Here is a 19623-nt window from a genome sequence, read left to right as displayed (position 1 = left end):
AAGGGCACATGCTTATTCAGATCTGTCAAACGTAGGATTGCATTCCTCATTTGTTAGCCACTATGTTTCCCGTCCACCCATATGCACATGCCTTTATCCAAGTTTGGTAGTGTTAGGAACGGCTATGAAAAATGACTAATGTGGTGCGTGCGTGTTTGAAATTATAAGCTGTGACAATCAGTATAAGTGCCTTCTTATCGAATAATGAATAGTCAACTATATGGGATCAATGATTGTACAACCCCCTTCATCACTTCTCCAATAGGACCAGTGCTGGTTTCCTTTGCATGTTTGATATAATTTCACGTTATGCAGCAGCTCACATCAGCGGATAAGTTAACAAGCATTTAAACTCCTTTGTAATGAGTTTCGAGATGACTCGCCAGCAGTCACCCTTCAAGTTTGCTGTGTTTAACCATTCATGCCATTCATCTCCTCAGATCCTCTCAAACTCTGTCAGGTTTGATGGAGATCATTACTACACTTACATTTTCAGGTTTCTAGGTAGATGATCAGTTATGTTCAAGCACTAGCTGGGCCACTGAAGGACATTGACCAGGTTGTCCATAATGCCTTGCAGTCCTTCAGAGGCGCAGTCCTTCATTGTCGTTTCAGATTTCTGCCTCCGCTCACTATGTCATAATCACATCTCGTTAGCAGGTGCCTGATTGATCAAAGTTCAGATTTTTCAACTTGCGCGAATAACGCGAACGCTCAATTTGCACCGCCTCATTCGCGTGAATCGCACCGCAAGTAGGTCTATCGCGTCTTTGCATTGACTTAACATGTAAATCACTCTCTCTTAATGCTTCATTCGCGCTTGGCAGCAGTGTGGAAATATTTCAATATCAATGATGACGACCGACGCATGGCAATCTGCATGCTTATGTCCTTGGTTTTGCCCTTTGGAGGTTATTGGACACTGTGAATTTTGGCTTTGAAAAGTTTTGATAAGCACATAAGATATTTTTTCATAATATGAGTTGAAGTTGTTAAAAATAAAGATGCTGATATGTTCATTAGTCTCATTGTGTTGTTCTTAGAAAATTGCCACAAACAAAGAAAAACTATCATCGGTATCGGCGAGTACCAGGGAAAAAGTATCGGTATCGTACTCGATCCTTAAAAAGTGCTAAAGGTGCATCCCTAGTTCTGGGCTAGGTTTTCATGATCATTATGTCTGTATTTTGTGCCGTTGAGCATTTCTTCTACTCTGACTGACAAACAATTTGCCTCCCTGGGGCATTTCGTCAGTGAAAATATAATGTTGACGAATAACTTTCTTCATAGTTTTGTCAACGAAATAATCACTGTTAATTATATTTAACATCGCAATTTCTACACTGCTGATTTGAATGTGTGGCAAAACAAGTCCAAAAAGGCTACAAAAAATTTATAATAAACTAAATGAACCCAAACATTTTTGGGAAAATCTGGATGATGACCTGATGATCATTAAAGACAATTATCATCATGCTTTTCATCGCCAGGAGCTGAAGGATGCAGTGCAGAGGGAGGAGGAAACCCTTCAGAGGGTCAAGACTTTGCAATGTGAGACACAAGAGGCCGTGGAGAGGCTGGAGGAGAGGAAGTCACAGTTGAGAGATCAGTTGAAGATTATGGAGAATCTTGAGAAACAAGAAAGAGAAGTGGTAAGCAAAAGCATGAGATGCTGCAGTGACATTTTAAAATTGTCCTTTTAATTTAGAAGGAATTACTATCTTAAATGGGACTTTTTGGGTCCTGTGTACTGCAGGTCATGGGTGCAAATAGCCAATGCTTTAATTTCAATTCTGTATAAGGATGCCATGTTCATTAGAGGAAGATCTGAAGCTTTTCCTTTATTCTAAAAGTCACTATAAGCTCTGTGGCTGTTGTGACAATGTTACAGTTGTTAGCACATTTATTTCATGTCTTTTCATACGTTTATGCTTTTAAAACAGTCAAGTCAAGTCAGCTTTATTTATATAGCGCTTTTTACAATTTTCATTGTTACAAAGCAGCTGTACAAGAAAACATTGACTATAAGTAAAACATAAAAGGTTATGGAAGTCAAAACACAGGTCAAATATCAGACACACAATAAATTCCTATATGCAGTGTTAATTAAATAAGACTATCAAATTCTAGCAGCCCCCCCGGCCAGGCAAACAGAGTGCAAAACAGTATGCAAACGGTGGCGAGGAACCCAAAACTCCATTGGAGGAGAAAAAAACCTCAGAGGGAAACCAGGCCTAACCAGGGGATTCCAGTTCCCCTCTGGCAAAAACGGCTGCCTCTGCACAAGCTCGACATTGCTTGCACAACAAGGCAAATAAAAAAAGTTAGATTTAAAATTATCATTAATAATCTAATAGTGACTGAAGTTTTGTAGAGTCGCCACGTCCTTCGTCCAGCTCCATCATCACAGCATTTGTCAGGTCTGGGAATGGATTGCGCCCTGCCCGCTCCGGTAACCTTGGACTGCATCCTGCCCGCTCTGGTAACCTTGGAACAATGAGACAAGACTGGCTGAGAGTAGAGTACTGTTCTGCACTCTTTGATGCAACAAATGCATCAGTTGTTATTGGAAGTGTCCCTGGTTCCGGTTGATCTAACTAGTGCAGCCTAGATCTTAGAAATATATATATTATGATAGTGTAGTGTATGCAAGATTAAAAAGATGCGTCTTTAGTCTAGATTTAAACTGACAGAGTGTCTCTGCCTCCCGGACAGTGCAGGGAAGACTGTTCCAAAGTTTAGGCACTAGAACGGAAAAGGATCTGCTGCCTGCACTTGATTTTGAAATTCTAGGTATTACCAACTGACCTGACACCTGAGAGCGTAGTGCATGTGATGGACTGTAATACGTGAGAAGTTCACTCAAGTAGTGAGGAGCTAAAACATGCAAGGCTTTATAGGTAAAAAGCAAGATTTTAAAGTTAATGCGATGCTTTATTGGTAACCAGTGCAAGGTTGACAGAACCGGGCTAATATGCTCATACTTTTTGTACGTGTAAGAACTCGAGCTGCCGCATTTTGGACAGTTGGAGTTTTTGTAATAGGCCTGCAGGGCAACCACATAATAGTGCATTACAGTAATCTAGTCTTGATGTCATAAAGGCATGAATAAGCTTCTCTGCATCTGATGGTGACAGCATATGACGTAGTTTAGATATAGTAAAAAATCAAGTCCCAGTGACCACGGACACAAAAAAGAACACTTCTAATAATACGAATAATTTATAAGACGATTTCACTTTTAACACCCTGGGACGGATTTCCGGACTTAAATGTAAGAGGTGTCTTGTTCAAAAACAACTTATACTGACACATCTTAAATATATCAGTGCAATTGTTATCACAACTCGCCCGACGCCTCCTCCTGTGGAGCCAGCAGGTGACGAAGTCCCTGTTAGCCACTCACATCCCGGGCGACCTGAACCAGACAGCTGACGCGCTCTCTCATCAGTCGACGCCCCGCGGAGAGTGGCGGCTCCACCCCCGCACAGTTCAGCTCATTTGGGTGCAGTTCGGGCTGGCACAGGTGGACCTGTTCGCCTCCCTGGACACCACCCATTGCCCGCGTTGGTACTCCCTGACCGAGGCCCCCCTCGGCACGGATGCCTTGGCGCACAGCTGGTCGCGGGACAAGCGGAAGTACGCCTTTCCCCCAGTGAGCCTCATTGCACATGTCTTGTGCAAGGTCAGGGAAGAGGAGCATCAAGTGCTACTAGTTGCGCCTTTCTGGCCCAACCGGACTTGGTTCTCGGAGCTGATGCTTCTGACGACAACTCCCCCCTGGCTGATTCCCCTGACGAAGGAACTTCTTTCGCAGGGGAAGGGCACGTTATGGCTTCCGAGACCAGACCTCTGCAACCTCCATGTCACGAGGAGATCCTGAGTGGTCTACCCCGGCGGTGGTGGAGACCATTGTTCAGGCTAGGGCCCCGGCCACGAGGAGGCTATACGCATTTAAGTGGCGCCTCTTCTCGTCCTGGTGTTCTTCTCGCGGAGAAGACCCACGGGAATGCTCGATCGGGAGCGTGCTGTTCTTCCTGCAGTCGAGACTCGAGAATAATCTCTCCCCTTCTCTCCTATTGCCACTCATCACGAACCAGTTAGTGGGAAGTCTCTGGGACAGCACGACCTGATCATTAGGTTTCTGAGGGGCGCGAGAAGGTTGAATCCACCTCGACCGCCCTCCGTACCCTCTTGGGACCTCAATGTGGTCCTGGCGGGCCTCCAGAGGCCCCCCTTCGCCCCCCTTTCTCATCTCTCGATGAAGACGGCTCTCCTAGTGGCGCTCGCTTCCATCAAGAGGGTAGGGGACCTACAAGCATTCTCTGTGGCCACGGAGTGCCTAGAGTTGGAGCCCGGTCAATCTCACGTTATCCTGAGCCCCCGGCCTGGCTACGTGCCCAAAGTTCCCACCACTCCCTTTCGGCACCAGGTGGTGAACCTGCAGATGCTCCCTTCTGGGGAGGAAGACCCAACCCCTTCCGTGTTGTGTCCAGTACGCGCGCTGTGCCTCTACTTGGACCGCACGCAGAGCTTCATGAGCTCTGAGCAGCTCTTTTTCTGTTTTGGAGGTCAGCACAAGGGGAGGGCTGTCTCCAAATAGAGGTTGGCGCAATGGATTGTGGACGCCGTCACTACGGCTTACCGATCACAAGACCTCCCGTGCCCGCTTGCAGTGAGGGTGCACTCCACCAGGGGTGTGGCCTCCTCGTGGGCACTGGCTCAGGGCGCCTCTCTGGCAGACGTATGTAGAGCTGCGGGTTGGGCTACGCCCAGTACCTTCGCGAGGTTCTACAGCCTCTGCGTGGAACCGGTATCAGGTATCAGTCTTACAGGACACCGCCAGGTAAGACCGGCAGCCGGTGGGCGTACGCCTGCGATAGCGCCCCTCCCAGGTGGGACATGGCGCTATCTAGCCTCTCCTCTTCCCCCCTCTTGGCCGAAGAGTAGGCATTCCATCCATCACTAAGCACTCCTCGGGGGCGGGCCGGGCGGAGCAGCCCTGCCTCCCTTGGCCTGTTTTTGAGCTCTAGCAGTGGCTCTAACAAGGCCTAGTGCTCCACACGTAGTAACCCCCCCACAAGGCGGTTCAGTCTGATGTCTTCTCATGAATGGCTCTCACACGATGGCCCATGACCTCTCCCAGGTGTACTTTCACCTGCTTGCGACACCCTCTCGTGTCCGCATGTCTCCCTCGTGCTCTCCCCTATCCGGCGAGACCGTGTGTGGATCTCCACTAAGCTCCTCCCTGCGGTAGGAAGTGGTCTCCGTAGCGCGTTCCCTCAGGGCGGAATGGCGCTTCCCAGTGGCCCTTACGGTGCCGGGAGAACTAGGCCTCCGTCCGTGACGGCCGGTGGAAGGGGCTCCCATCTTTTTAAGAAAGCTCTGGACTCCTTCCCTTCCACTGGAAGGTTACAATTCATGCTAGCGCTCACGTCTGACATGCCCATGCCAGTCAGCTTCGCGGGAGATTGTGACGCGGCACAGCGCTGTGGCGTTTTCCGAGGAACCCCATTCTGTCGACACAACGTCGAGAGACCGACAGAAAGGGAACGTCTCGGTTACGTATGTAACCTCCATTCCCTGATGGAGGGAATGAGACGTTGTGTCCTTCATGCCACAACGCTGGCCGCCCGCTGCAGCAGTCGGGGCACGATCCTCAGGCTCCTCAGCACAAAAGGTAAATGAATGCAGCACGCCGGCTCCCTTTTATACCCGGATATCCGGGGCGGGGACCGGCATGCAAATTTCATTCGCCAATTTTCATTGGCCTGTTCAAGAGATGAGAGATGTCAGAGATGATAGGTGCTCAAGTCAAAACCCATTCTGTCGACACAACATCGACACCCATCAGGGAACGGAGGTTACATACGTAACCGAGACGTTTTTCTTTTTTAATAAATCTGCAAAAATGTCAACAATTCTGTGTTTTTCTGTCAATATGGGGTGCTGTGTGTACATTAATGAGGAAAAAAAGAACTTCAATGATTTTAGCAAATGGTTGCAATATAACAAAGAATACAAAATTTAAAGGGGTCTGAATACTTTCATACCCACTGTACAGGTACACCTGTAGGACTGTATCATAGATTGAGCTGACCCTAATCATAGGTAGGTCTGTGTGGTGACATGTTCTTTTTAAAAAGAGGGAGAACATGCTCAAAAAGGAGGACAGAGTTGATACTTAAAACTTAAAAATATAATCTGTTTGTGTCAACTATTATTGAATTACTTCCCGTTGTTGTTTTTTACGCTATCGAAAGAAGTTTTGGGACCCCTGTTTTAAAACCTTTCAGTCTTGCAGAAACATGTTGATCTGTTGTCACTGCTATATTTGTCATGGTCGGAGTTGTGTGTTTTGTCTTGTCTTGTGTGTTTGCAGCTGCAGTCATTGCAGGAGGAGCAGCAGGAGTTGGAACAGACAATACAGCAGTATGACGTGAAGTTGCGAGCAGTGAGTGACAGTGTCCTACAGCTCCAGATGGAAGTGGACTGCGCCAAAGCACATTCAGAAAACATTCATGTGCGGATTGCTCCACTGCAGGACTCATTTGAGGACATCTTACAGGTCACAATTGAGTCAACCTCAACCTTCTACATTGTTTTTATAGAAATGTTCATATATTTTGATTCCACAGGCATGGCAGCTTTTGCATAGTAACGATAGGATAATCATAGTTTATTTATTTTTAGTAGGGAGGTAAGGTATTCAAAATTTCAACCGATAACCGATAATTAAGTCCTTCCAATAGCTGATTCCGATTCTTATACCGATATGCAGAAAATGTATATTTCTATATTATATTTAAATATAATCTGCAGTTTGTACACCCAGGAGAATAGAAGATCTAGGATGCATTGATGAAAGCTGATAGTAGCTGAACAATTACTGCAAACATCAGTCCTGACTCTTCAAATGTTTTTATTTTTTGCACAACAATGCTTGTAGTAACAGAAATGGTTTAACAGAAGTACCGTTTACCTGCAATTAACTCATCACGTAACATATCACGTGTTGTAGGCTTGTTGCTAGAAACTTAAGCTGCAGCTACTGCTGGTGTGGTATCTTTATATTCTTTTAACACAGCTTCACCACGATGACGACCTTTCAAGTCAGATATCAGATTTGTTGTGTTAAAATTTGACGCCTTTTTTCCTCCTCCCAATCTTTGCAGAACACGTTTTGCAAATAGCAATAGCATTGCGTCCGCTGCCACCGAGAAAAACTTCCAGACCAGCGAAGACACGGTCAAGTCAAGTCAACTTTCTTTATAAAGGGCTTTAAAAAAAATTCATTGTTGCAAAGCAGCTGTACACGAAAACATGATGACTATAGGCAAAACATATAAGGTTATACAAGTAAAAAAAAGGTGAAAACACAGACAAACACACACAGGGGCCATCACCGAGAACCACACAACCGAGATAAGGAGAGAGAAACACAGGTCAAATATTAAACAGACTATAAATTCCTATATGCAGTGTTAATTAAGTCAAGTCAAGTCAGCTTTATTTATATAGCGCTTTTTACAATTTTCATTGTTACAAAGCAGCTGTACAAGAAAAAATGACTATAAGTAAAATATAAAAGGTTATGGAATTCAAAACACAGGTCAAATATCAGACACACAATAAATTCCTATATGCAGTGTTAATTAAATAAGACTACCAATTAAATAAAACTTTAAAATTTGTGCAGCCCCCCCGGCCAAGCGAACAGTGCAAAAGAGTATGCAAACGGTGGCGAAGAACCCAAAACTCCATTGGAGTAGAAAAAAAAACTCAGAGGGAAACCAGTCCTAACCAATAGAGGATAGAGAATGTCCCATGACTTGGGCGAGTGCACGGCAACAGATCGCGAAGCCGAGACGGATCATTCTCACTAGGCACTAGTGGGGGCCGGGTCAAGTCAAGTCAGCTTTATGTATATAGCGCTTTTTACAATTTTCATTGTTACAAAGCAGCTGTACAAGAAAACATTGACTATAAGTAAAACATAAAAGGTTATGGAAGTCAAAACACAGGTCAAATATCAGACACACATTAAATTCCTATATGCAGTGTTAAATAAATAAGACTTAAAAAAATGCACATAATAAAATCAAATTCTAGCAACCCCCCGGCCAGGCAAACAGTGCAAAACAGTATGCAAACGGTGGCGAGGAACCCAAAACTCCATTGGAGGAGAAAAAAACCTCAGAGGGAAACCAGGCCTAACCAGGGGATTCCAGTTCCTGCATCCTGCCCGCTCTGGTAACCTTGGAACAATGAGACGACTGGCTGAGAGTAGAGTACTGTTCTGCACTCTTTGATGCAACAAATGCATCAGTTGTTATTGGAAGTGTCCCTGGTTCCGGTTGATCTAACTAGTGCAGCCTAGATCTTTGAAATATATATATTATGATAGTGTAGTGTATGCAAGATTAAAAAGATGCGTCTTTAGTCTAGATTTAAACTGACAGAGTGTGTCTGCCTCCCGGACAGTGCAGGGTAGACTGTTCCAAAGTTTAGGCGCTAGATGGGAAAAGAATCTGCCGCCTGCACTTGATTTTGAAATTCTAGGTATTACCAACTGACCGGACGCCTGAGAGCGAAGTGCACGTGATGGACTATAATACGTGAGAAGTTCCCCCAAGTAGTGAGGAGCTAAACCAAGCAGGGCTTTATAGGTAATAAGCAAGATTTTAAAGTTTATGCGATGCTTTACAGGTAACCAGTGCAAGGTTGACAGAACCGGGCTAATATGCTCATACTTTTTTGTACTTGTAAGAACTTGAGCTGCCGCATTTTGGATCAGTTGGAGTTTTTGTAATAGGCCTGCAGGGCAACCACCTAATAGTGCATTACAGTAATCTAGTCTTGATGTCATAAAGGCATGTATAAGCTTCTCTGCATCTGATGGTGACCGCATATGACGTAGTTTAGATATATTTTTAAGATGGAAAAACGCAATTTTACAGGTGTTGGCGACCTGGTTCTCAAATGACAGAGTACTATCGAATATAAAGCCAAGATTCTTAGCTGAAGATGAGGGTTTTATGGAACATCCATCAATAGTTAAGCAATATTCTTGGTTGTTACGTAAGGCGGTTTTCGGTCCGATAAGTAACACTTCAGTTTTGTCCGAGTTCAGTAATAAAAAATTGCTACTCATCCACTTTTTTATATCGACTGTCCATTCCACTATTCGATGGAATTGCTGTGTTTCATGAGGCTTCGAGGAAATATAAAGTTGTGTATCATCAGCATAACAGTGAAAGCTTACTCTGTGTCGCTTTATTATATCTCCTAGAGGTAGCATGTATAATGCGAAGAGCATAGGCCCTAAGACTGAGCCCTGTGGTACATCGTACTTGACTTGTGATTTGTGTGATACCTCATTGTTTATTGCTACATATTGAAAACGGTCGCATAAATAAGATCTAAGCCATTTCAAAGCTATTTCCTTAATACCGACATCATTTTCGAGTCTATGTAGGATAATGCTGTGGTCAATGGTGTCGAATGCAGCACTAAGATCTAGCAGCACCAATAAGGAGATACAAACTCGGTCAGACGCCATAAGCAGATCATTTGTAACTCTAATCAGAGCAGTCTCCATACTGTTATGTGCTCTAAATCCAGACTGGATATCTTCATTAATCTCATTCCTTTGGAGGAAGGAACATATTTGAGCTGAGACTACTTTTTCCAGAACTTTAGATAATAAAGGTAGATTCGAAATAGGTCTGTAGTTAACTAGTTCTCCAGGGTCCAGATGGGGTTTTTTGACAAGGGGCCTTATAACAGCCACCTTATATGCTTTAGGCCAGAGGTACTCAACTTCAGGGGCCTGGAGTGCCAAATTTCAACCACATGAGATACAGAGGGCCACTGGCTCATATTAATATGATTTGAACATGTTTATTCATTTAAACCAGGTTTTGGAGATGAAGGACAGAATTGCATTGTAAAAGAGTATGAGAAAACTATATTTACACATGAATTCTTAGCCTCATCAATAAGCACAAAACATGACTGATGTTTACATTAATGATTACTAATTTATAAAATACTGCACAAAACTTTCAAACACATAAAATGCTAATTATATTTCACACATCAAAAAACTGTGTACAGTAAGTGTTATCCCAGTATGGTGAAAAAGATGCCATTGTGGATTTGACTAGTGAGACATTTCAGTCTGCATACGTTTCACAAGTACTTTGAGATTTGGTTCCTGTTCACTTATAGCTGCTCTCAGATAATCTGTCAGATGTCTATCAGTTAGACGGGACCGGTGCTTTGTTTTAATTATACCCATGGCAGCGAAGGAGCTCTCACAAACATATGTAGATCCAAAGCAGGTCAGGATTTTCTTAGCACACTGAATTAGTGCAGGATATGTGTCCTTGGGAACGAAAGATATCCAGAATGCGTCGGCGCTTTCTTCCTTGTGCCTTTCTTTGAGAATGGTATTGTGCTGCAACTCAATTAGCTGCTCCTCAAACACAGCCCGTTCGACTCCGAACTGAAGATCTCTGACTAACACTGAAGTAGAAAGTACGTCACAAGCAAACGGATTTTCCGTAAATGCCAGCATGGGTTTCATGGCCTTAATGTCTGTGAATCGCCGGGAAAACTGCTCTTTTAGTTCAGTGAGGTATGCGCAGTAAGCAGCGGCTGACAATGGTCTTGCAACGGACTGCAGAACGGGAAAGTGTGTCAAGTCGTCTTTCTTAAGTTGTTGAGCAAGTTTTGTTTCAAATGCGGATACATCATTGAACATCATCGGCAGAATTTTTTGCCTCCCTTGAAGTTTGAGATTAAGTGAATTCAAATGGCACGTTATATCTGTCAAAAATGCAGCGTTTTCAATGAATGTGTCATCATTTAAGAGAGACAGTAAATTATGTTGACCCTTCTCTTCCAAAAACAAGCGCACAGCAGGAAGCAATTGCATGAAGCGGCATAACACCTTTCCACGACTAAGCCATCGGACATCCGCATGCATTGTCAAGTCACCGTATGCACTCTCGCACTCTTCCACGAGCGATCGGAACTGTCTATGTTTCAGTGCGTGTGCAAGAATAAAGTTCACTATCCTTACCGCACTGTCCATTGTCTCTTTGAGTGCTCCGCCTCTTAGTTTGCTGCATAATTGCTCCTGATGCAGAATGCAATGATATGAAAATAATGCAGAGATTTCAGGATCCTTTCTGAGCATGCAATTAATCGTTTCTCCTTTCCGACCATTGAAGGAGCTCCATCGGTAGTAACAGAAACAAGTTTTTTAAGGTTAATGCTTTTGCCTGGACCATGAAAAAAATCTTATAGCGCAGAGTAAATGTCCTCTCCTCGCGTTTGGCCTTTTAATGGTAGCAAAGTCAACATTTCTTCTGCAAGTTTCTCCTCTTTGAGAAAACGTACCCAGACCAGAAGCTGCGCGATGTCCGTGCTGTCAGTGGATTCATCCAATGCCAAACTAAAATACTCGGCACTTTCAATGTCTTTTAAAAGCTGTGAAAAGAGATCATCTGTAATGTCTTCGACTCGCCTAGTTACTGTTGAATCAGACAACTGTAGCTTTGAAATTTGTCTAATTATGTCATCCTTGTTCTTGAAATCCGAAAACAGTGATTCCGCGCAGTCAACAAGTGTATTTTTCAGAAATTCTCCTTCTGTAGCTGGTTTCTTTGCTTTTGCAATATTCCAGGTGATTCTGAACGATGCCTCAGTAACATTGTCTCTGCATTTAACATGACTGCAAAACAGGGATTGTTGGGACTGAAAGCTTTCTCGCAAAGTCTTAATTTTCTGTTTTCTGAGATTACAGTCAGTGGGATACGCATCCTTGAATTCGGGGTGAAGCTGTTCGTGGTGCCTTTGCAGATTAGCCCGTTTTAATACAGCAATCGTCTTTTGGCAGATGAGACACATTGGTTTGCCTTGTACCTTAATAAAAGCGAAGTCAGATTCCCACGCAGGGTTAAAAGTCCTGTTTTCATCATCCACCTTTCTTCGTTTGGTCGCCATCACATAAATTAGCCAATAGTTAAAAAGTTCTGTGAGTATAGCTAATAAGTTAGCCTGATTAGGCGGATTAGTCTCGCGATAGGTTGCATTCAATTATATACATGACATTAAAATTAATTGAGTCATAAATGTTATGTGTGTACTATTTTGTTTAGTCATGATAACAGCCTACTTTTTATAATAAATAAAAAAGTTTTCATGCCTCCTTAAAGGTCGTTTACTTTATGCTGCGCTGGGCAGACGGATCCGCATCTGACGTCAAAGTCCCGTGAGAGTAACTCGAAAGCAGGAGCGGTCTGCCCTCGCAATGCTAGGATGTTATACGTTGAACAGCGCTGCCACGGGCCACATTTTAAAGGGCAACGGGCCTGATGCGGCCTGCAGGCCGCCTGTTGAGAACCACTGCTTTAGGCACATGGCCTAATGTCAGAGATCATTTAATAATGCTAAGTAGAGGATCTATAATTTCTGGGAGCATCTCTTTCAGTAGATTTGTAGGTATAGGGTCTAACATGCATGCAGTTGATTTAGATGATCTAATGATTTTAGAGAGTTCATCGTGATCTATAGTAGAAAATAAACGTAATTTCTCCTTAGAGGCGCTGTAGTTAGTCGTTTGTTCAGCGGGATTCACTTCTGGTTGCATAGTTATATTTTTTCTCGAATATCCTGGATTTTATTTGTGAAATAGTTCATAAAATCATCACTGCTATGCTGGTATACAGAATCAGAAGTCGCTGACGATTTATTTTTGGTTAATTTAGCAACTGTATCAAATAAAAACCTAGGGTTATGCTGGTTTTCTTCTATTAGTGATGAAAGGTAGGCGGATTGTGTTCGTTATTCCACGGTGTCGGTCTGTCATTTTTAATCTTCTTTAAGCGCAGAGGAGCAACTATGTCTAGCGTTTCCGAGAAGGTGGCATTCATATTTTCAATGGTAAAGTCAAGATCTTCAACGTTATTACTCATGCTAGAGATTTGAGACAATTCAGGCAAATTATCAAGAAACGCATCTTTTGTAGTCGAAGTTATTGTTCTACAAAATTTGTAACTTGGAGTTTGATTTGCCACCATTGGGTACTGAAGCAAGCATGATACCAGATAATGATCCGAAATGTCTTCGCTCTGCTGAAGGATTTTTACGTCGTCCACGTTTATACCGAGACAGTATTAAATCTAAAGTATGATTACGAAGGTGAGTAGGTCCTGACACATGTTGACTATCGCCCATGGAGTTAAGAGTGTCTTTAAAAGCCATTCCTAAAGCATCTGTATCATTATCTACATGAATGTTAAAGTCACCAACAACAAGGACTCTGTCTGCAGACAGTACTAGTTCTGATAAGAACCCACCAAATTCTTTAATAAAATCTGTGTGGTGCCCTGGAGGCCTATATACAATAGCCAGAATCAATTTTAAAGATGTTTTTTCCTTTTTATTAGGTATTGATGCATCAAGTACCATGACTTCAAAATAATTGTATTTAGTATTTAGTGTCATGATTCTGCCTAATCTTGTCTTGGTTTTCTGGTCTAGGGGCAGAATCATGACAGACCCACGTGTTTTTTGTGGAGAGAAACATATTATTGTCAATCAGGACATAATATGTGTTCTCTCCAGTCTCGTCATTGGCCCCGCCCCTCTCGTTCCTAGTATTGCTTTCCTCCTGTGTCTCATTACCCACACCTGCCCATTGTTATCTCCTTTGTTAGTCTCCCTATTTAATGCCCTCTTGTCTATTGTCTTGTGCTCGTTCGTTGTACATGTTTCATGCTTTTTGCCATGCCATGTCTTGGAGTCTTTGTCATTGTTATTGATAGTCTAGTCAAGTCAAGTCAGTGTGAGTGTTTTGTTAGTCTAGGTGTTTTTGGAGTTGTAGTTCTTGTCGAGTGTTAGTCTTCAGTTTATTGTGTTCCCTGTTTACCCCCTCGTGGGTTTTTTGTTTTGTTCCTGTTTATTATTTATTAAAATCCTGTTTAAACCCCGTTTCGCTGCCTGCACTTGGGTTCTCTTTCTGCGTTCCTGACAATTTAGGGTCGCGGCGGAGAGGCTGATGGCCTCCGTCTGCTATTTCGTCAAAAGACTCGAAAGTCTTCGACGCCCAAGCAGCCCACGCTGTGCGATGGGTGCATCAGGAAAGCAGACTCGCTCGACGCCTCCCATCTGCACAGAATTGAGCCAGAGGTGTCTCTCTTGGACCACAAGAGTGGACTTCGTCAGACCCAGTGTGTGCGCCGTCACTTTGGTCGCCCGGAGAGCTAGGTCTGTGGCGGTGCGTAGGCCCTGCATCACCACTGGGTCCTGTTTTCCCTCATCTAACCACTCCAACATCTTAGCCTAGTGGCTCTGCATGATGGCCATGCCGTGAAGGGTGGAGTCAGCTGACCCGCCACAGTGAAAGCCCTCAACATCAGTAATGGCGAGTGCGAACACGCTTTGGAAGGGAGCCTTGGATGGTGCCTCCAGGTAGCACGTCTGTGGACACAAGTGCACTTGTGCCACGAGAACATGCTCTTCCTGGGATACCGACATAGCCCTTAGCCGCTCCAGAGTCGAGGGAAGTCACAGCTACCGAGCCCGTCTGCCACGAACGCCATATCACCACCGCCGCTCGCCGCCACAGCTGGCTTTTTAGCTGCTGCCGGGCAGGAAGCAAACGGTGTGACCGCAATACCGTTACCACGACCACTACTTTAGCACGGCGAAGCATGTGAGGAAGTTTCACCAAGTTCATTGGCCTTTTCAAAGAGTCGGAGATGACTGGTTCTCAAGTAAAACCGCATTCTGTCAGTCTCGACACAACGTTGAGAGACCGACAGAAAGGGAACTGTATTACACCCCCACCCTCACTTCCTGCTTCAATATTGTCTTAAAGTGCAGTGCACACTCTCAGCTTTCTTTAGAGTGTATTCACATCCAGATTAGCTGAAGGCTTTAGGAACCTACTGTTTAATTAACATGTATAGGCTTTTCCTTAATGACTTGGTAAAGAGTGTAGCGACAATGAGTCTTGGGGAAAAATCTAACTCAAATGGATTGAATATTCATTGATTTATGAATATAATCTGCTGGTCGTTCATATTAAATCTCAATTTTCCCGATAAGGAAAAATGTTTAATTTAGTACAAGTAACCTCTATAGAATTGTTTAAGTTATCTGACTATTTCGTTTGTCCTGCAAACTAAAGTTATGGACTTCCCACTCAATTCTCAAAAAGGGAATACTGCCTTACGAACGTCTAAATAGTCTTAATTTTCTGATCAGGACAAATTAATACTTCCTAGGTTCGTACAGTTTATATCACTGAAATAGTAATATACTAAAGCGTAGGTAACGTTAATATCTTAGTTTAATTGACTTCGAGCATGTGGTGCAAATAACAGATTCAGTTCAAATGTACTTTTTGGGATTTTAATAAACACGAGACAAAGGGGAAATAAACCAACTAACTAAACAATGATGAACAATTAGACAAACACCCATGGAACGTAAAAGCAGTAAAGAATGAAAGTAATAGACAAAGTAGGAGTGGCAGTATTACATCAGCAATTCACATTTGCATAAACCATCAAGGACAATCTCCTTATTGAAAGGGGTAAAACTTATGCGCAGCTATTTATAAATACTTGCATTGGCTTTTAGATGTGCTGGGACATGTTCTGGTCTGCGCTGATGGAAGTCCTGATGCGTTTAAAGCGAGCGGTGAGTCCGTTGGGTTCTTCCTGAGAACCGGATTGGCTGCCGAAGGAAGTACGAACTTAGCCGAAGCAAACTGCCGGAAAAGGGCTGTCTCCAGGGAGGAGACAGGTCTCGAGATATTGAAGGAACAGCAACGAGCGCATTTTCTTCCGTGCACAGATGTTTTAACCCTGAGGGTGTCACGCCCCTCCCGAGTGGGCGATCCAATGTAGTGTGAGCTGATTTTTGAGCGGGAAATGTTCCTTTGTCCGGCTCAACAGCTCATTTGCATTTATGGTCACCTGGAAGTTTTGGCGCTGTAATATTCTTAGATGAAAATAAAACGAGTATGGTATACAATACATTACTGTGCTATACACCATCATCTAAAGAAGGAAAAGGGGAACCTTTATGTATGAAACATGATAGGGTTATTAGAACATTGACCCATAATTTGTACAAGAACACCATTATGAGCCTAGTTACGGTGTAACACCTATGCCTTTGATATTATGCTTAGGCTAGCATATCATGGGAACAAACATAAACGGTAGAAACAATTATTTACACTTTAAGCCTTTCTAAGGTGGCAAGAGGGGAGAAAGAAACATTCTTTGGTAGACTTTGAATCTCTCTCTGTTCCTGGTGCCACATGGCTTTTGTCACCTTAGGACGCATTCGGGACCCCCCCGAGAATGCCTTTGAAGCTCAGGGAGAGTGTCGGAATGTCCCCTGGTCAGTCCAGATAGGTGATAGCTCGGCCATTTACATTTTACGATCCCATGTGTTGGCCTTTTGTCCGACCAGACGCTAAGAGAAATCAGATAATTGTTTCTAAACACATCATAAATGCTGAAACATGTTACAAAGACACTGGAGTTAAACCGTTTAACAGTTTCACCAATTCTGTGGTCAGGATTTTCTGGGCGGCCTAAAACGGTTACTCAATGACGAAACTTGTCTGAGCATGCATGGCCCCGCCCCTAGCGGTATTTGACAGTTGACAAACGGTATCATGCCAATGGCCACTTTATTAGGACTTTAAATCATTTCTTCAGCAATGAAGCACGTTGAAGGTCTGGAGTTGATTCTCATGTGGTGTTTGCATTTGGAAGCTGTTGCTGTGAACCCACATCATGGGGTTCAGGGAGATCTCCATGCAACTGAAACAGACCACAGTTAGATTTCAAAAACACAACAAATCCATCAGAAAGATGCCTGGAACATTAAGAGCGGACAAAATCAACAATTTGGTACATTCTGAGAAAAAAAACCCACCACTGATGACATTATCCTCTCCATGATAAAGAAAAACAACTTCACAATGTCAAGACAAGTGAAGAACCCCATGATCCAAATACAAACATCACATGAGAATCAACTCCAGACCTTTAACACGCTTAATTTATAAAGAAATTATTTAAGGAAAAGCCCATACCTGTCCATAAAACAGTTATTGATTCAACTATGCAATTACTTCTGGTCCCTTGAAAAAGAGAGGAGCTTCATATTAAAGAGCTGTAATTCCTAAAGCCTTCAACTAATCTGGATGTGAATACACTCTCAAGAAAGTTGTGCACTGCACTTTAAGTCAATATCCATTATAAAAATGTCACTCGAATACATTTTGATACCCAGCTAAAATAACCCAAAATGTGCTTCTGTCCAAATATTTATGTATCTAACTGTATACAAGCATCCATATACCCACATACAGTACATATACAGATGCACACCATTTACAATATATTGATGTAAACATACAAAAAAACACAAACAATAAGATCATGTTCAATAGGATGCTGTAAGAAAAAAAGAAAACAATATCTGAAGTGCTAGACTGCACTCATAGCAACATCCATATTTTCAAGGTAAGTCAGAAATACTGTAGTTGCCACATACTGTATAACATTTTTGAGCACAATAGAGATTTTAAATGATGTGCAAGATCTCCCCATAGCAGTTGAGGTCATCAAGGAAACCCAGTTAATGTTTATCTTCAAATGCCTTTGAGTAACTTATATTTGAATAGTTGAGACATTAGTAAATACGCGAACCCTAGGTCTTCAACCTTGTTGCTGAAGGCAGTCTGTCCTGCTCCCATAGACCAACAGGTTTGAGCGGCAACAACACAAGCAAACGTTATGTGGCCCAAACTTAACATCCGGTAGACCTCTGCAAATAATCTATTGCCGTTCAGTATTTTTAATTACATTTTGTACAATTAATATAGGCTACAATCAAAATATTAATTTAAGATCTTATTAATATTAATCAAATATAAAATAAATTGATGAGTTCAAATGCACAACCCTCTAAATTCCACCAAATGAGATTACGATGTTGAGTGAATGCTCTCCACACATGGTATACTGTACGTAACTGAAATATCAATTTTGCCTCAAGCCCTGCTATATACTACACTCTGACTGATCTGAAATATCTGCTGTCGCTGAAAGTAAATGTATGAGCCTGATGAAAAATGCTCATTTAAACGATTGAACACCTCTGATCCAAACAGTGAATGAAGGTAAATGGAAATCCAGTATTTGTTAAATTATTGGTTCGGCCTCAGGGTTTGTGCCGTTAATACAGCCTATAATGTCAATGTTAATCAAACAAGACCGCTTGCTGCTGTTGAATGGAAAGACTGTAGTGGCTTCTGTAAAGATGCAAACACGGACAAAACACATAGGCAGTGAAAACAACAATAAAAGTTGATGCGTCCCAAGGAGAGCTAGGAGTGAGAGTGTGGATGCAAACAGGTCAAATGTATGCTAAATAGTTTTTACCATTTTTGTTTCGCTTAGGTTAAAAAGAAGCTGGACGAGTTGATTGCTGGCTTCATGACAGATGAACGTTCAGTGACTGAGATACCAGAGGAAGCCACATGTGAAAGAAAAGTGGATGTTTTGGAGAACGACTTTGATTGTGTTCACCAAGAAGAGATCAGGTCCGAGCAGGAAGTAGATGATGTGAAACTGGAGAGATCTGTGGATACACAATGTTCAGCTGACAACATGGTACGTCTGTTAGCATTCGTAATCGCATCATGTGATTGATATTATGTGCTTATAATCTGTTATCTCTTACAGAAAAGCAGCGGCTCGTCTTTTACAGAGATCACATTGACTGAAGTAAAGGAAGAAGATGTGATGTTCAGATCAGCCACTTCACAGGTATAGGATGCACATACAGCACACAATAACCCAACAGTGGGTTTAGTCCCACTTTGACCCAACCGTTGTAAATGTGCTCCATCTTTAAAAACGAAGCACATTCTTTCTACAAGTGAATGGACGAATACACTGAGTGGCAGTCTATTCACAGATCTTCACTCAGTGCGAGTTGACACTCATTGTCATATCAGTCCACCGGCATAGAAGACAGACACGCTAACGAGGAGGCTACGCTCCGAACTGCCCACCCATGCTCATAATGTTACACGTGAACAATGTGATCTCTATATACGGTTTTCACTAACGCACAAGTAGCATATTTTATTTTAGTGTAAATGATGTTAAAATCTAAACCAATTGTATACCTCAAAAACAAATAATATATTAAAGCAGGTTCTTGTCACGGTGTGTGGACAGAACCCAAACGCAGGCAGCAGAGTTAAATAACAAGAACTTTATTTAAACAAAAGACCCTCGATGGGGAGAACATGATCTAAAACAAGACAAAAAGTGTAAACTAAAACTTCCCACATGGGGAACAAAACAAACAAAGTCCTTTGAATAATAAATCAACAAAATCCACAAACTTAGAACAGGAACAAACACGATAATCCATAGACAGGAATAATCCAACAAGGTGACGTGAGGAGGTACGAAAATGACAAAATGACAATGAACCGAACAGGGACAGAGGGAAAACTGGGGCTTGATAAAGGGAAAACACTAACAAGGACTGATGACACAGGGA

The 19623-nt window shown here is 42.7% G+C and overlaps 1 protein-coding gene across 1 annotated transcript in view; it reads left to right on the top strand.

Annotated features, from left to right (window-relative positions):
* LOC306891544 (uncharacterized protein) overlaps window positions 1-19623 on the top strand; it is a 53483-nt gene that overhangs the window by 7781 nt on the left and 26079 nt on the right. Inside the window, exons 3-6 of the mRNA XM_079451904.1 lie at window positions 1491-1652; window positions 6383-6568; window positions 18507-18719; window positions 18792-18875. Coding sequence (XP_079308030.1) covers window positions 1491-1652; window positions 6383-6568; window positions 18507-18719; window positions 18792-18875 — 645 coding nt within the window. The remainder of the gene's footprint in view (window positions 1-1490; window positions 1653-6382; window positions 6569-18506; window positions 18720-18791; window positions 18876-19623) is intronic.

This window comes from Barbatula barbatula (genome assembly GCF_947034865.1).
Source record: "Barbatula barbatula genome assembly, chromosome: 3".
Classification (NCBI taxonomy): Eukaryota; Metazoa; Chordata; class Actinopteri; order Cypriniformes; family Nemacheilidae; genus Barbatula; species Barbatula barbatula.
The sequence above is the reverse complement of the archived record's forward strand: the minus strand, read 5'-3'. Positions and strand labels throughout refer to the sequence as shown.